Here is a 13,749-nt window from a genome sequence, read left to right on the forward strand (position 1 = left end):
TTTTGTCCATTCGTGTTCTCTGACTACAGCTCACTAGTCTCAGAAACATCAGTGACTAGGCTGAAAGCCACCCACTTAAAAAAGAGTAGGTATTTAACTTATAAAGAGCTTCTTGTTCTTGTCTTTAAACTCGAAATGGAAAGAACTCCTCATTTCCAAGGCTTGCCAGTCTTGCTTATCTTCAAAGCATGCAAAACCCGGACCATGTCCCCAGACCCCTTTTTGGCTTTTGAGTTACGCCATGGCTTTATGTTACTCTGTGTTATTCTACGTTACTCAGTGGCTTTATGATTCCCTGTGCATGAGTACCCTTTTCAGTTCCACACTCGGTTGCACGGCTCTGACCAGCCGAGAGCCCTCTGAGTCAGAAGCCAATTTGGACTCCTCGTTAGGAAGTCCCAGCAGTGCCCACGTGACCTCACTTGAGATACAGTGAATACAAGACAAAGTGCCAGGTACACCATCACTGCTCATTTCCACCAGGGGCTTCTTTACCTTGCAAGAGTAAACTGGTCCAGTGCTCGATTGCCCTTTTCTTCTGCCTCAGTCATATCCAGGCTAAAGCTACCACTGCATTCGAAAGTTGCCGGGAGTTCATTAACAGAACTGGAAAGATCGTCCTCGTGCACGGCGGTGTCCTCCTCCTCCTGGACAGCTTCAGCCTGGAAGAAGAAAAAGAGGAAAGGATCCCCTCACCATGTGAGAATACATTTGGGAAAATCTATTCCACTGAAGGAAAAAATAAAAGTGACAAATCCTGAGAGTGATAGAAATTGGGGGCACTTATTTCCCAGCTACAATACAGTGAGTTTCTACAACTGGACTCGGGCATTCTCCGGAGTACTGTTAATTCTTTACCTTCTTTTCATTCTTGTCTGCAATAGTTTGCAAGGAGGTTCTCAGTAGATGGCCACATTTGACCCGTAATTACGGGGGATAGAAATGCTAAATACAGAGACCCCTCACATTTTATAGACAACTCGTGTGTGGGAAAGGGACTTGCCTGACATCAAGGAGATAATCAGAGCGATCGGACTTGCTCTTTGCACTGTACAACCCTCACCTTCCAAAGCAAGCCTATCCGGAGGGAATTCTCTGATACAGAATTCCTTTACCTATGGCAACTGGAATTTAGAATCACCAGGGGCCAGTATAGTAAATGCTCAAGAAATACCTGCAGGGTGCATGAGTGATCCATAGTTGTTCACTGAGCCTGCCCCGTTCACAGGTCTTTCCATACTGGAAATCCTCTAAGACCCATTTACATACATGCTGTGCTCTTAGGGATACCCCCTGGAGATAACGGATGGAAGAGGCTCGTCTCACCCCGCTGTCAAATGTAGACTGAGCAGCGAAATGAAAGGGCTCTAGGTCAGGCAGAACTGGGATCAATGAGGGGCAGGCGAGAGACAGAGCAAGTAGAATGGAAAAAGAGGCTGGGTTTGAATGTGGGCCAGGGGGAGTCAGCCGGAGAACTGACTGTTCTTTATGAGAGGAAGGAAGGCAACTGGGTTACAGACCAGAAGAGGAAAAGAAGGCATCACACGCACACAGTTCAGTGAGTCACTTTCTTAAAAAACAAAACAAAACAAAACAAAACAAAGCAAGGCAAAAGAGAAATATATATGAATTAGAGCATTATCACAGGTTGCTATCTGGCCACCCAGTTAGTATTCTGAATCTAGGATTAATAGGGAAATTAAGAGGAGTGTTTAAACATATGGTAGGGAAACAAGATATCTCATGTCTTTGAAGGAATTGCTCATAAACGCAGAGTTTCAGAGGCTTATCCATATCTGCTTTTTCCCTGCTTTTTAAAAACTACGGTGGTGCCAACGAGACTGACTGCTGGTGACTGGTGTGGGTTATTAGTGCACATAAACTTAATCTATTAGGGGAGGGCTGAATTCTTACAAAAATCTCCTTTCTTTTCTTTTTCTAACATCACGGCTGTATTACACCCTGCAGAAACCCAGCTCGTGGGGGAAAACAGAGACAGCCTTTCAGAAATTAGACTTAACTTTTCCTTGACAGAATTAGATGATTTCTGTGGGAGTCCATAAATATATTACCACTTAGGTAGTGCTTTCTAGGAGAAATCTATGTAATTTAGCATTCAGACTAGAAAAAATGGAGAAAATGGCTATTCTAGGACTGAGGAATAACAAACACTAATAACTTCACATTTATTTTGTGATGTCCTTTTCATGAAATTTATTAATCTTAGGATTCTGGAATTTTAATCTCAGACAAGTTTCCTTTCTGGGCCTTTTTTAGGTTAAAAAAGGACTCCACTGACTCTAAGAATTTGACTATACCCCTTTGGCAGTGAGGCTCTCTTAGAAATCATTCTTTAATCTTCAATATTTTTAAGTGATTGCGATTTGGGTGGTTGTCCTTGGTTTGAAGGACATAGATTTCCCTCGGTCTCAATCTATTTTAAGTCCACTATAAAAGAACATACAGCAGCCAGCATTATAGTTTTTCCCACTAGAAGTATCAGAAAGAATATACTTTTATACATCTTAAAAATTGTTTTTTATAGTTTTCTCTTTCAAACTTGTACTGCCAAACTCAGGAGAAGGAAGTTTTCCCTTAACAGCAGTAGGAAGTTATTTTGGTATTTCCAGTATAAGAGAATAAAATTCTATACCGACGGGCATAAATGTGGGCATTTATGTGAACCCAGTGTGGGAGTGGGTAGTTTTATGGTGATGATACTGTAGGGAAATTTGATAAAATCAACTTCAAATGGAATGTACATTGTTAGCTTTTTAAAGACCTGACCTTTTAAATAAGAAAACTGTATCCGTTACTTACTTCTCTCCTCAGTCTGGCTAGGACGGTTTTGTGCAAATCTGGCATAATATTGTGATCAACACTGAAAATTCCAATAGTATGCCAAAAGGCCAGAATGGAATCAATGCACAGATTGTATAGCTGGTTCCTACATAGGAAAAAATTTCCCCAAATACATGCATACGCCCACTCCTCACTTAGCATATTGTTTTATAAAAGTCATGACAAAGAACAGCAGTTTCCAAGTCACAACCATCTCAGACATATGCCGATTTGTTTTGCCATTAATCAGCAGTGTTCCTGCTGTATGGGAAATGCCAAGTGTTCCGTCTGAAAAGGACCTCAGATTGAAGCTCTTTCAGCCAACAAGAAGGTGGCTGCTCATTTGCGAGAGGGAAACCGCTTCAAAACCGAGGCTCAGGTGCGCAAACTCAAGTATTTCAGAAAAGCAAGAAAGAAAAAGATAAAGGCAGTCTCTCCACTTATAGCCCCCCCAAGATTTCTCAGCAATTTGGAGGTACTTTTTCTTTAAGTAAATTGCCATCGTAATTGCCAAAATCTCTTCACCTTGGAGCCCTCAGAGATCTGCAGATTATTCATGTCAGACAGAGCCGCGTCAAAGCTAGCCATTCTGGTGCTAAAGGAATGAGGGTCGGCAGGGGTCATGTCACAGGCCGCGGCGAGCGATTCCAGGGGATTCGTCTCCTCGGAAGGGGAACGAGTCATGATCTGTTGAGAAAGCGGAGCAGGTAAAACACAGAGTGAAGTTTCTCTAAAAGCTCGAATTATTCTCTACGTAAGAGTACAAACCACTGCCCGAGCCGGTTGTTGGCTGACGGGTATCATTTAACGTACGTATTTCGCTACCGTTAGAACTGACACACGGCAGCTGGCAGAGCCAATGATGGCCCAGAACTGGAAAACATGAACACTCGTATCTGCAGATAACCACATCCAAACGTCCCACTGTTAGACTGCCTAAGACTTCAGATGTCTCAGGAATTTTTAAAAAGGTTCCAGACTCATAAAAGTTATTTGAGGAAAGTCCAGGCCTGAACAGACTCGATGCCATCGAGGGCTTATAACAAATGCCCCAGTAGTCGTGTCTGTTGGCACCCTAGAGGCAAGAGGCACGTTACAATCGGTTGGACGCCACCCGACGTTTCGGATTTGGGTTTAGCAGCGGTGGAAAGTTTCTTTAGCGGCGACTGGAAACCATGCTTACTGCTTCAGGTACGAACATAGTCTCCCGTCTCCTATGGTGGGAAGGTTTCTACTTACTAGGTCTGAATGCTCCAGGATCTGGCTGGTTGTGAGGTCCTCCTCTTCGGAGGACTCGTCAGAATCCTCACGGTTCATTTTGTTGAGGCTGGGAGACCTTCCTGCAAGTGGGTTCTCCTCCAGAAGCTGCCTGTCACACTTGTCCAAGCTGTCCAGAGAACGCCTGCGCACTCCCCAGTTGAAATTGTCCATACTCTCACCCTGAAATCATACCAGCAGCTGGTTTTTATGCCAGGATCTTCCTGCACTTACACCTTCACACATCCAGTTAAGTCATAATCATAGCTTAGAAACAAACGTTTTCATGACGAACTCTCAAGCTCTCGTCTACCTTGGTAGCAACCAATTTGTTCACATGATGTGGAAGGCAGTGAAAGCATACTGTTTTCACCTAGATGCGTATTAACTGGCAGGGAGAAGCACTGCACGCTTCTCCATGGCGTGGCGGGTAGTATTATATTTTTTAAACTGTGACTTTGGTAAACCCTATAATGATCTGTGTTTCCAAAGAGCTGTAAGAAAGAGACCATTAATATTAAAACAATCTCCAAAGAGGTGTGCCCCCCTCCCCGGCCCGTTTAGTACTATTTTCAGAAGGAGAAAAAGTAGGAGCTATGCTGTAGCACATTCCACATCCCTTGGGTATTAAGTAGAAGAGCATTCATTAGGTAAACATTCCAGCCTGTTCCTGCTACAGCGGTTTTTGCAGATCAAATGCGAGTTAAAAGAACATCTGAGAGCAGCTGGGCGAAGTCTGACGGATCATGCACTACGCAGAGGCCAGAGCAGTGTGGCTTGACTTTTGCTTTAGGCTCATCTTTAAGTAATTGTCCCAACGTGGAAATGAGTTGCTTTCCTGAAATGACTGACTTGGTCCCAAGCACTATCGCTGACTTGTACCTTTTAATTTACTGACAACCGTGCTAAGTGGCAATCCAAGTGTTCAAGCTTCTAATTGTATCTCACACTTGCTCTGCTAACCATCTGATATTAAGTATCTTTGTCCACACAAAATCTTTTCGTAGAAAGGAACTGGGGTTTTATTTTTCTCTGTGTTAAAACAGGAATAAAGCAAGGGAAATAGTACACAGCCCCCTGATAAGCGAGTTTTAACCTACACGAACAGGGAATCTAAACAAAATCTAGCCCAGAATCCTTTCATTTATTGGCCATGTGAAACACTGTCTGATGGGTCACTGAAATAAAACAACTTTTTCCGGTGAGAGCTCAGTGACTAGCGTAACCGTATAATATGAGAGAGGCAAATCACTGTTAAAATTAGGATCATTAAATTTACTAATCATCTTCCTCTGGTTTAAGGATCTATTTCTCCTGGATCTGAATGAAGCACACCTTGCCATTCTCATAGATCTCTCACAGAACAGACGCTTAGCTTTTCCAAAGTCTGTTTTGGCTATTCATGGTGGAAGGCAACAGGTAATGATCCTGAGCACATTCTGGATATGATACAGAAATCATTATCATTATTGATCCCCATGCGTGATGTTTATGATTGTTCTTAGGACCGTCTGATTATAAAAAGGAGACGTTGAATATGATTTCCATGTCCTGTACCTATATCTGCTGTCTTATCTGTATCTATACCTTTATCTGTATCTGCTGTGATAAACTGTCACCAAATAATTTTTTTTTTCCTAGTGGAAAAGGTTAACTGTTGTGCTGGGATTTTCTGTTTCGGTGAAAAAATGAAATAAAAAATGTGGAGAGGCAAGAATACGGGAGAGAAAAAGAAATCGCAATGTGTGAAGAAGTTAAAAAGATTGGAAGAATAAGAGTACAGAGAAAAAAGACTGTGCAGATTACTGGGAGAAATACACAAAATATGAATAGAAAACATAAATCCTAGCACCGATTCTTGTGCATCCAATCAGTGGATCGGCTGGATGAACTATCTTAGGTGACAATTCTGGAAGTCTCCGACACTGAGCCCGAGACAGAACCATGAGCTTGCAGAGAAACATGGACGCCCAGGGGCAGGGAATGCTACACCGGGCAAGGATGATGGCTCCTACTGATATAACTGCACTTCTGGTGAAGACCCGGCTGGACCAGGCATGAGAAGCGGGGTTGTAAGGGAAGGCGTCTGTCGCAGGAAGAATAGTGGGATGTCTTTCTGGAGGATACGATAGCTCTCCATTAGAGGGAACGGTGTTGAAACTGTTACCGCGGTGGAGGCTGAAGAACTGAGATGCAAGAGTGCTATTATCTAGCTCAAGTGTGTGTGGTGATTAAAAGTCAACCCACAAGGTCAAAACAGTGTCTTACTGATTATGTCAGATTTTTCTATGTGGGAGAAAATTTAGGAGATGGCTAATTATTCAAGATAATCTGCGTATGTCAGCTATCAAACTTAACCACTCAGGATTTGTACTGAGATAAGTACTAGTGACTGAACATTCTAGAAATGTTGGAAACACTATTCTTTGAAATAATTTTTTTTCCACACTAGAACTCTGTCAGGTAAGAATTATTGGTGAAGGGACATAAGTGCACTGTGGTCAAAATATATTTGCCCAGATATGCCTACTCAGAGTAAGTCTGACATGGCAATGGATAGTAGGGTGATCACAAGTCAGTACGCCCAGGACGGTCCTGGCTTATGCCCGTTTCCTGGGTGCCATTATTATTAGGACCCCCTTTTGAGAAATGGTTCTCATCTGGATGAAACTTTATACAGTTGCCATACAAAGACAGCTCCTAATTCCTGGAAAATAAGCAGATCTGCTTGGAAGTGTTCGTGGTATACTGTTGGATGCCGCTTGTTGACTTCACCTTTAATTAGAGAAGGTAACAACACAAAGAATTCCGTTGTGCGGCTGCCTTCTCAGGCATTATAAGATTTCCATGGGTCCTATTTAAACCTCACTTTCTCTCAAGAGATATAATTATGCAACTTCCAGACTAGATTTTAAAATTGTCTTGTATTTATAGTTTGGAAACTATTCCCATCCTGGAGCCACAAAGAAAAACACTTTTTGTCTCACGCACACCTCAATGTAAATATGCGCGCAGATAGGCATACATACGCTAGAAGGGAGGAAGAAAAGCAATTATGTTGTTATAAATCTGCGACGATGCAAAACATCTACTTAGCGGATCTGAATTAAACATAGCATCATCTTACCTGCAGTTCCTTCGTAGCGGATTGAATGGACAGAAAAACAAATAAGAGGTCTATTTAAAACGATAATATTAAAGATACTCAAGTGCATTTATCTTAGTTTTAACACAACAGTAACAAACAGTGCCAACGATATATACTTCATTTGATGCAACTTAAAAAAAAAAAAAAAGGTAAAGATATACAAACCCCCAAAGAGAGAAATCAGTACCAAGCACCAGCAATTCCAATCCTCTTAGGGGCGGATGATGTATCTGGGGTAACAAATCATAAATACGATTTCTGAAATAGCTTGTCACTTCAGTGACTGACACCTTGTGCTCCTTAACGCCCTTTTTTTGGTGGGGGGGGGGGATGCTTCAATTTTTCTTTGTGAGCAAATTGTTCAGTGTTGTGGGGAAATGAATGAGGCTCATCAACTGGGAGAAAAAAAGGTGGCATCACCTGATCCATCTCACGAGGCTAGTGTCTGTCATCCTGGTGTGTTCACTGTTAATGAGCAATTAATAGCAAGGACACGGCACCTTCTAAAGATTCTAAGAATTTCAAAGGCAAACCGTTACAGATAGGAGTCAGTAAATTCTGAGACTATTTAATGAAAAGGGACAGATCTAAAAAAAGTTTTTTTTCTTTTCTGATCATTGTGTTTTGCTCTAGATGCCAGATATGCTTGGCTTTCTCAGATGAGGATATGCTGGAATTATTCACCAATGACAGTACAAAGGAATGCCTACTATGTGCCTGACACTGTGCTAGAAGCTTTCCAGAGGTTCTTACCTAATCCTCACATCAACTCGGCAGGCTATTATCATACCCACTTAATAGCTGAGGAAGCCAAGAGCTAAGTCAGGGGCAGAGGTGAAATTCAAAGTTGGACTTGCCTGACCCTAAAGCTCGAGCATTTTTACTGTACTACCCTGTATGCTTGCTAGAATCCCTTATTATAATCTTATTGAGAAGTAGCAAAATATTCTCAGATGGTTTATTTTATTTGGATGAAATACATACTTTCACACTCTTAAGTTTCTTTCTTTCTTTTTTTTTTTAAGTTTTATTTATTTATTTTGAGAGAAAGAGTGTGCGAGTGGGAGAGGAGAAGAGAGAGAATCCCAAGCAGGCTCCACACTCAGCATGGAGCCCAAGGCGGGGCTTGAGCTCATGAATGGTGAGATCATGATCTGAGCCCAAATCAAGAGTCGGACGCTTAACTGACTGAGCCACCCACACGCCCCCACGTTCTCAAGTTTCTTATAAAATCTTAATTATATAAGAGAAAATGATCACTATGATTTTGTAGTTCTTGTTTGCTAGAATAACAGAATACTAGAAGTCAGATGTAGCATTCATTATTAACTATCCCCCAAAGCATTAGTATAATATTTATTTTCAAGTGAGTGGCACCTCATATTTTCCTTCCTTTATTTTGACAGAAATTAAATTTGTTCAGAAACCGTGTCTGATTCTTCCACTTGACGTTACTCTTGCCAGGTCACGTCCCATAAGACATTTTTTTTTTTTTTTTTTAATTTTGGCTGAGACTAGAAAATGATGCCTCTCTTGCTTCATCAAAATTTCCCTCCTTACTTTAACTTCCAGAGTGAAGAGGGTGCCTAAGCGTGAATTCTAGGCCAAGAACAAAAATTAGGTCATCGGTCCAGATCAGGGAGCTCATCTTCGGACATCCCATATAGCTTTGGCTCAGAGACGTTTTGAAAGTATTCTAAACAGTTGTATTTTGGCTTAGACTTTTTAAAACAATCCTCACCACATTTAGTGATTGATTTCTTTATCACTTATTTATTAAAAATTTTTTTTTAATGTTTATTTTTGAGAGAGAGACACAGGGTATGAGCAGGGGAGGGGCAGAGAGAGAGAGAGAGAGAGAGAGAGAGAGAGGGAGACACAGAATCTGAAGCAGATTCCAGGCTGTAAGCTGTCAGCACAGAGCCTGATGCAGGGCTTGAACTCACGAGCTGTGAGATCATGACCTGAGCCGAAGCTGGACTTAGCTTAGCTGACTGAGCCACCCAGGCGCCCCTCTTTATCACTTATTAAGGTTAACAGTAGAAAAACTCTGCAGTACTTTTTAGTGGTTCTAGGATAATTCAAGGTGAAAAGCTGACACTTATTTTAAAGGTGTTTTACAGCTAGCGTCTTTATATTCTTTAATGACTGGGTAGGCTAAACTTGGTTTCTACAGAAAGAAGAGGTAGAGAAAACATTCTTCATCCTGGGGACAGAATTCTCCCCAGACATCCAGGGTAGGCCTTGGCCAGGAGGAACAAAAGTGGAGAGCTCCTTGGCCTTACCTCAACATAAGAGGATTGGTCCACAGTCCCATCCTTTTAGGGAAGGTAGGCAGCTACCGGAAGTACCGTTTCCACAAGTTTCTAGTTGAGTCAGGAGATGCATACCAGTCACGGGATAGGTTAAACTTTGAATTCGGGCCTCCATTTTAACTGTAAGACTGGCAGAAAGCCCTTTCTTTGTCTGGGAAAGACAGTGCATTTAGCTGAATGTGAGCCTCAGGATGTGAAGTAACACCAGGAGCCGGCTCCTTATCAGGCATTTTTAGGTACGCCAGTCTCCCTTTGGTCAGTTTTGTTTTCCTCCATGAGGCAGAGACTTTCCCCAGCTGGAACGTGCCTCTAAGCTACTGAGACGAGAGGGTCACAATGATGCCCCTCCTTCCAATCCCAGTTTTCAAACACATGATTCATAACTGAAAGCATCCTATCACCATAATTATCATTCAAATCCACAAATCTGCATTGGCCGGTTGAGACACGAATTCAGCGGCTGCAGGTGTCGGGGACACGAGCTAGCAGCCTAGAGCAGAGCAAAGAGCTCTCGTGTGCACTATATCCTGTTTCAAGTCGTGATTTCATCAAACAGCACAACAATGCTGGAGCCCCGAGGCTCCCTTCTCAGGTCGGAGCAGGCAAGCTTTGAAGTAACTGAATCAGAGTAATTTCACTTTTAAAATAATTAGACTCTTAGCAAGTTTTGCCCAGGTACCAGTGAACAGGCTCAGAACCTGAATGTGTTTGTGATTTTTTTTTTTTTTTTCTTTTAAAGTTCACCTTTGGACCGCACACACACAGTCTTTGTGTGGTCATTAAACGTCAGATCCCTGCCATTTAGAAAGAACTTGGCAGCTTAAATGCTGTGGACTCAGACAGGAAGGGTGTGGTAACTTCTGCCAAAGTTAAGCTGCTGTCCTTTGGATAAGTTGATTGAAAACAAAGTTTACGGCCTCCCGATTAAAGAGTCTGTTATAAAACCTGATCGGTTAGCAGGTAAAAAGAACCTTTTCGTTAGTCAAGGCAAGGCTGAGGGGGGTATTTTTACAGAGAATATACGGTACCTCTCCATCCTCCAGCTCCACATCCAGGAAATCGAAGTCCCTAAAGACTCGAAACTGCTGCTCGCTGTTTGTGTCATCCATGTTGTCCTGCTCCCGGGCGCCGTCCTCGGAAGACACCAAGCTCGTCTGGTGCTCCAGAAGGTCCAGGTCCCCACACGATGAAAAAATCACCTACGAATCGCAAGAGTCCTCTCCTGAGAGACGGTTCTCCCTTCGGTTGTTTGTGCTATAAAAACTGCGACTGGCTCTTCGTGGCCATCTATTTCGAGTACACACCTAATTCCTTAAGTGGGTATTTTTAGAACGTTCTTTTAGTATTTATGTTGGACAGGTGCCTTCACATTAAACTCATTGCAAAGACGCAAGTTCACACAGGAGGAGAAGGTTCGAGTCACGATGCTGCTTCTTAATGAAGACTGGATCCCATCGGAGCGTCTGTGTGTGTGTGTGTGTGTGTGTGTGTGTGTGTGTGTGACAACTGAGTGTATACTCACAGACAAACTAGAGCAGCCAAGAAATTTTCCACTGTTTCTGAACTGAGGTCGGAAATTGTACACATGCACATACACTTCACGTGCATATTATCACATAATATTTTAAGGACTACTGATACAAAGATACGTTATTATAGAATGGCCTGTGAGTACAAAGCATTTAACCCTTTCAGAGATAAACCAGGAACCAATAAAGAATAAGACACAGGGGACAAATACTACAGTCCTTGCTCATTTGAATTACAGACGAGTATGTGAGCAGGCATGCTCGTAATTTCTACCTAAATTCCCTTCCTGTTGGTATAAACGGAACAAAACTTTTTTTTTTTCCTATTAAGACCTCTTGAATGTTAATAATCTTAGAACCATCTTCTGTGTTTAGTTTTTTTTCCCACTGGGACATTTTAGTAGAACTTTGTAGAAATAAACTGTAAGTGGACCTCAATGTTTTGCTTTCCAGTCTCTCCCGAACATAGATTGATGTTAAATAAAAGTGAACGGTATGATTTTTTTTTAGCCATCATAATGTCTATCTAGTCTTCCTTGAGAAGCAGGCAAATCGTTTGTATTTATTTAATATAACAAGTGCCTCTGAAAAGTAAAAAGAATGAATGGATTTGAAATGTCCCCCTTTCCTCCAGTGTTTAAGAACAGTCCTGTGACTTGCACCATGTTCTCACGCAATGGCCCGCGACACACAGTTTGCTCAGGGATTGCAAGTGGGTCTATGAGAGAAATAGCACTGAAGGCCAGGCAACTAGCTCGTGAGAGACGCGGCTAGAATGCAGGCTTCCTCAGTTGAAGGCTCTTCCCAGTTAGCACTGCCTCTCTGACCGACCGGTAACATACTCTGGGTAAACATTTCTAGCACGGAAGCAGGCAGTTGAGATCTGAGGAGGACGTGCCAGCCAGAACGGCAATAGGAGACGGTCCTCGCTGGAGGGCCGCCCCGCAGAGGGAAAGGGCGCTTGTCACTCTCCCTCCGCCCACCCTGCCACTGTCACCTCGTCCCCTCTGCCCTCAGTAAGGTCGCAGGAGCAGCAACAAACCCACTGATCTACTGATCATAAGCTGAGCTTAGCTGCTGGCTGGCAGGGGCACATTCCGGACGGTAAGAAACACCGATCTGCACTTTAGCAAGTATTTACGAGCCTCTAACATTTCACCTGCTCGTGAACTACGTTAATAGATACATTTTGAGATTTCAGAGACAGCTCCCCTGAGCAATTGTTTGCTAATTCTTACTTCATTTGGGAAATTAGTTAGCTATTTATTTTTTACTAATAACAAAGAGGTTGAGATACGCGGGTGAAACCAGACCCTGAGATCTTTATTGCTTTTGCTACGACAGTCTCACAGACAACCTGAATTAGCTAAATTTTATAAAAGCTAAATTTTATATTAGCTAAGTTCTAATACTGTGATTATTCATTTATTCCAAAGCGCAATGGCATGTTATTGTTTTAACTGTAACATCAGTGGATGTATGTAAGAGAAAAAAACTATAATGATATATCATTATTTTGATCTCTATTCTGCATGAGTCAAATAATGACATCATAGGAAGGGGTGTGCATACGCAGAGTAAAATTATACCCCAAAAGAATGTATATTAAATATGGTGCAGGAGATAGTCATATATATATATTTTTATTTTTATATTTTATTATATGAACTAAATCATTATATAATTATATATTTTATTTATATTTAATTAATATACATATCCATATTAACGTAGTCTGGGCATATTTATAACAAAATCCAAAGAATTTTAAAAAATGAAAGGAACAGTGCTATTTACAGACCAACTAGAGCAAATAGCTAACAAAATCATTCACTGTTTCTGAACTAAGTGAGATTAAAAATCGTAGTGTGGAAAGAAGTAGCCTATGAGTATGATCTAGTATGGGTATGATGGTGGATATCATACCTGTAATTCATAGAGGACTTCTCTAAAGGTAAAAAGATCAAAGGTAAAAATGATATGGTACCAACATGAATGTGATATATGATGGAACTTACTGATGGATTTTTGCTTAATCCTACTTCTTGGCCACACAGAGAAAGGACGTGCACCAACTTCTCTTTTGTCCTCTTCTGGAAAAGAGACACACAAACACATTTTAATCATGGAGTTCTGTGATCAGATCTGTTTCCATACTATAGCTATTAGCCACAAAGGGCTATGGCCCCTGAAATGTGGTGGGAATTGAGATGTAAAACACACAAAGACTTGGTATGAAAAAAGAGAATGCAAAATATCTCATTAATATTGCAAACTATTGGTTGCATATTGAAGTAATAATGTTTGAGATATATTAGGCTAACTAAAACATGTTATTAAAATTGATTTTACCTATTTCTTTTTACTTTTTTAAAAAAGGCAACTTTTACAAAGTTTAAAAACAAGACACACACTATGTTCCTACTTGACAGTGCTGATCTACATTTTCCTGAGGGAGGGGTGTGAAACTCAGCAGATATCCGTGACTCCCCTTGATAATCTTTTCTTGTCTGTTACAACTTCCAGCATTAGCAAGGCTTTCCTTTCACCTAAATTAAATCTATTATGTTCTAGCACACATTTATTTTCCTCAAATGGGAGAATAACTTTACTTTCTGCAGCATTAAAGAATTCAATTATCTGTAAGCCATATTAAGTC

At 41.4% G+C, this 13,749-nt stretch overlaps 1 protein-coding gene across 11 annotated transcripts in view; it reads right to left on the bottom strand.

Moving 5' to 3' along the window:
- FRY (FRY microtubule binding protein) overlaps positions 1–13,749 on the bottom strand; it is a 443,455-nt gene that overhangs the window by 30,797 nt on the left and 398,909 nt on the right. For all 11 annotated transcript variants that reach the window (XM_060637419.3, XM_060637417.3, XM_060637413.3 and 8 more), the window contains 5 exons: positions 13,109–13,183; positions 10,590–10,760; positions 4,081–4,281; positions 3,367–3,528; positions 496–662 (listed from right to left, as the gene is read on the bottom strand). In XM_060637419.3, the coding sequence (XP_060493402.1) occupies positions 496–662; positions 3,367–3,528; positions 4,081–4,281; positions 10,590–10,760; positions 13,109–13,183 (776 nt within the window). The remainder of the gene's footprint in view (positions 1–495; positions 663–3,366; positions 3,529–4,080; positions 4,282–10,589; positions 10,761–13,108; positions 13,184–13,749) is intronic.

Source organism: Panthera onca, chromosome A1 (assembly GCF_046562875.1).
Source record: "Panthera onca isolate mPanOnc1 chromosome A1, mPanOnc1 haplotype 2, whole genome shotgun sequence".
Taxonomy (NCBI): domain Eukaryota; kingdom Metazoa; phylum Chordata; class Mammalia; order Carnivora; family Felidae; genus Panthera; species Panthera onca.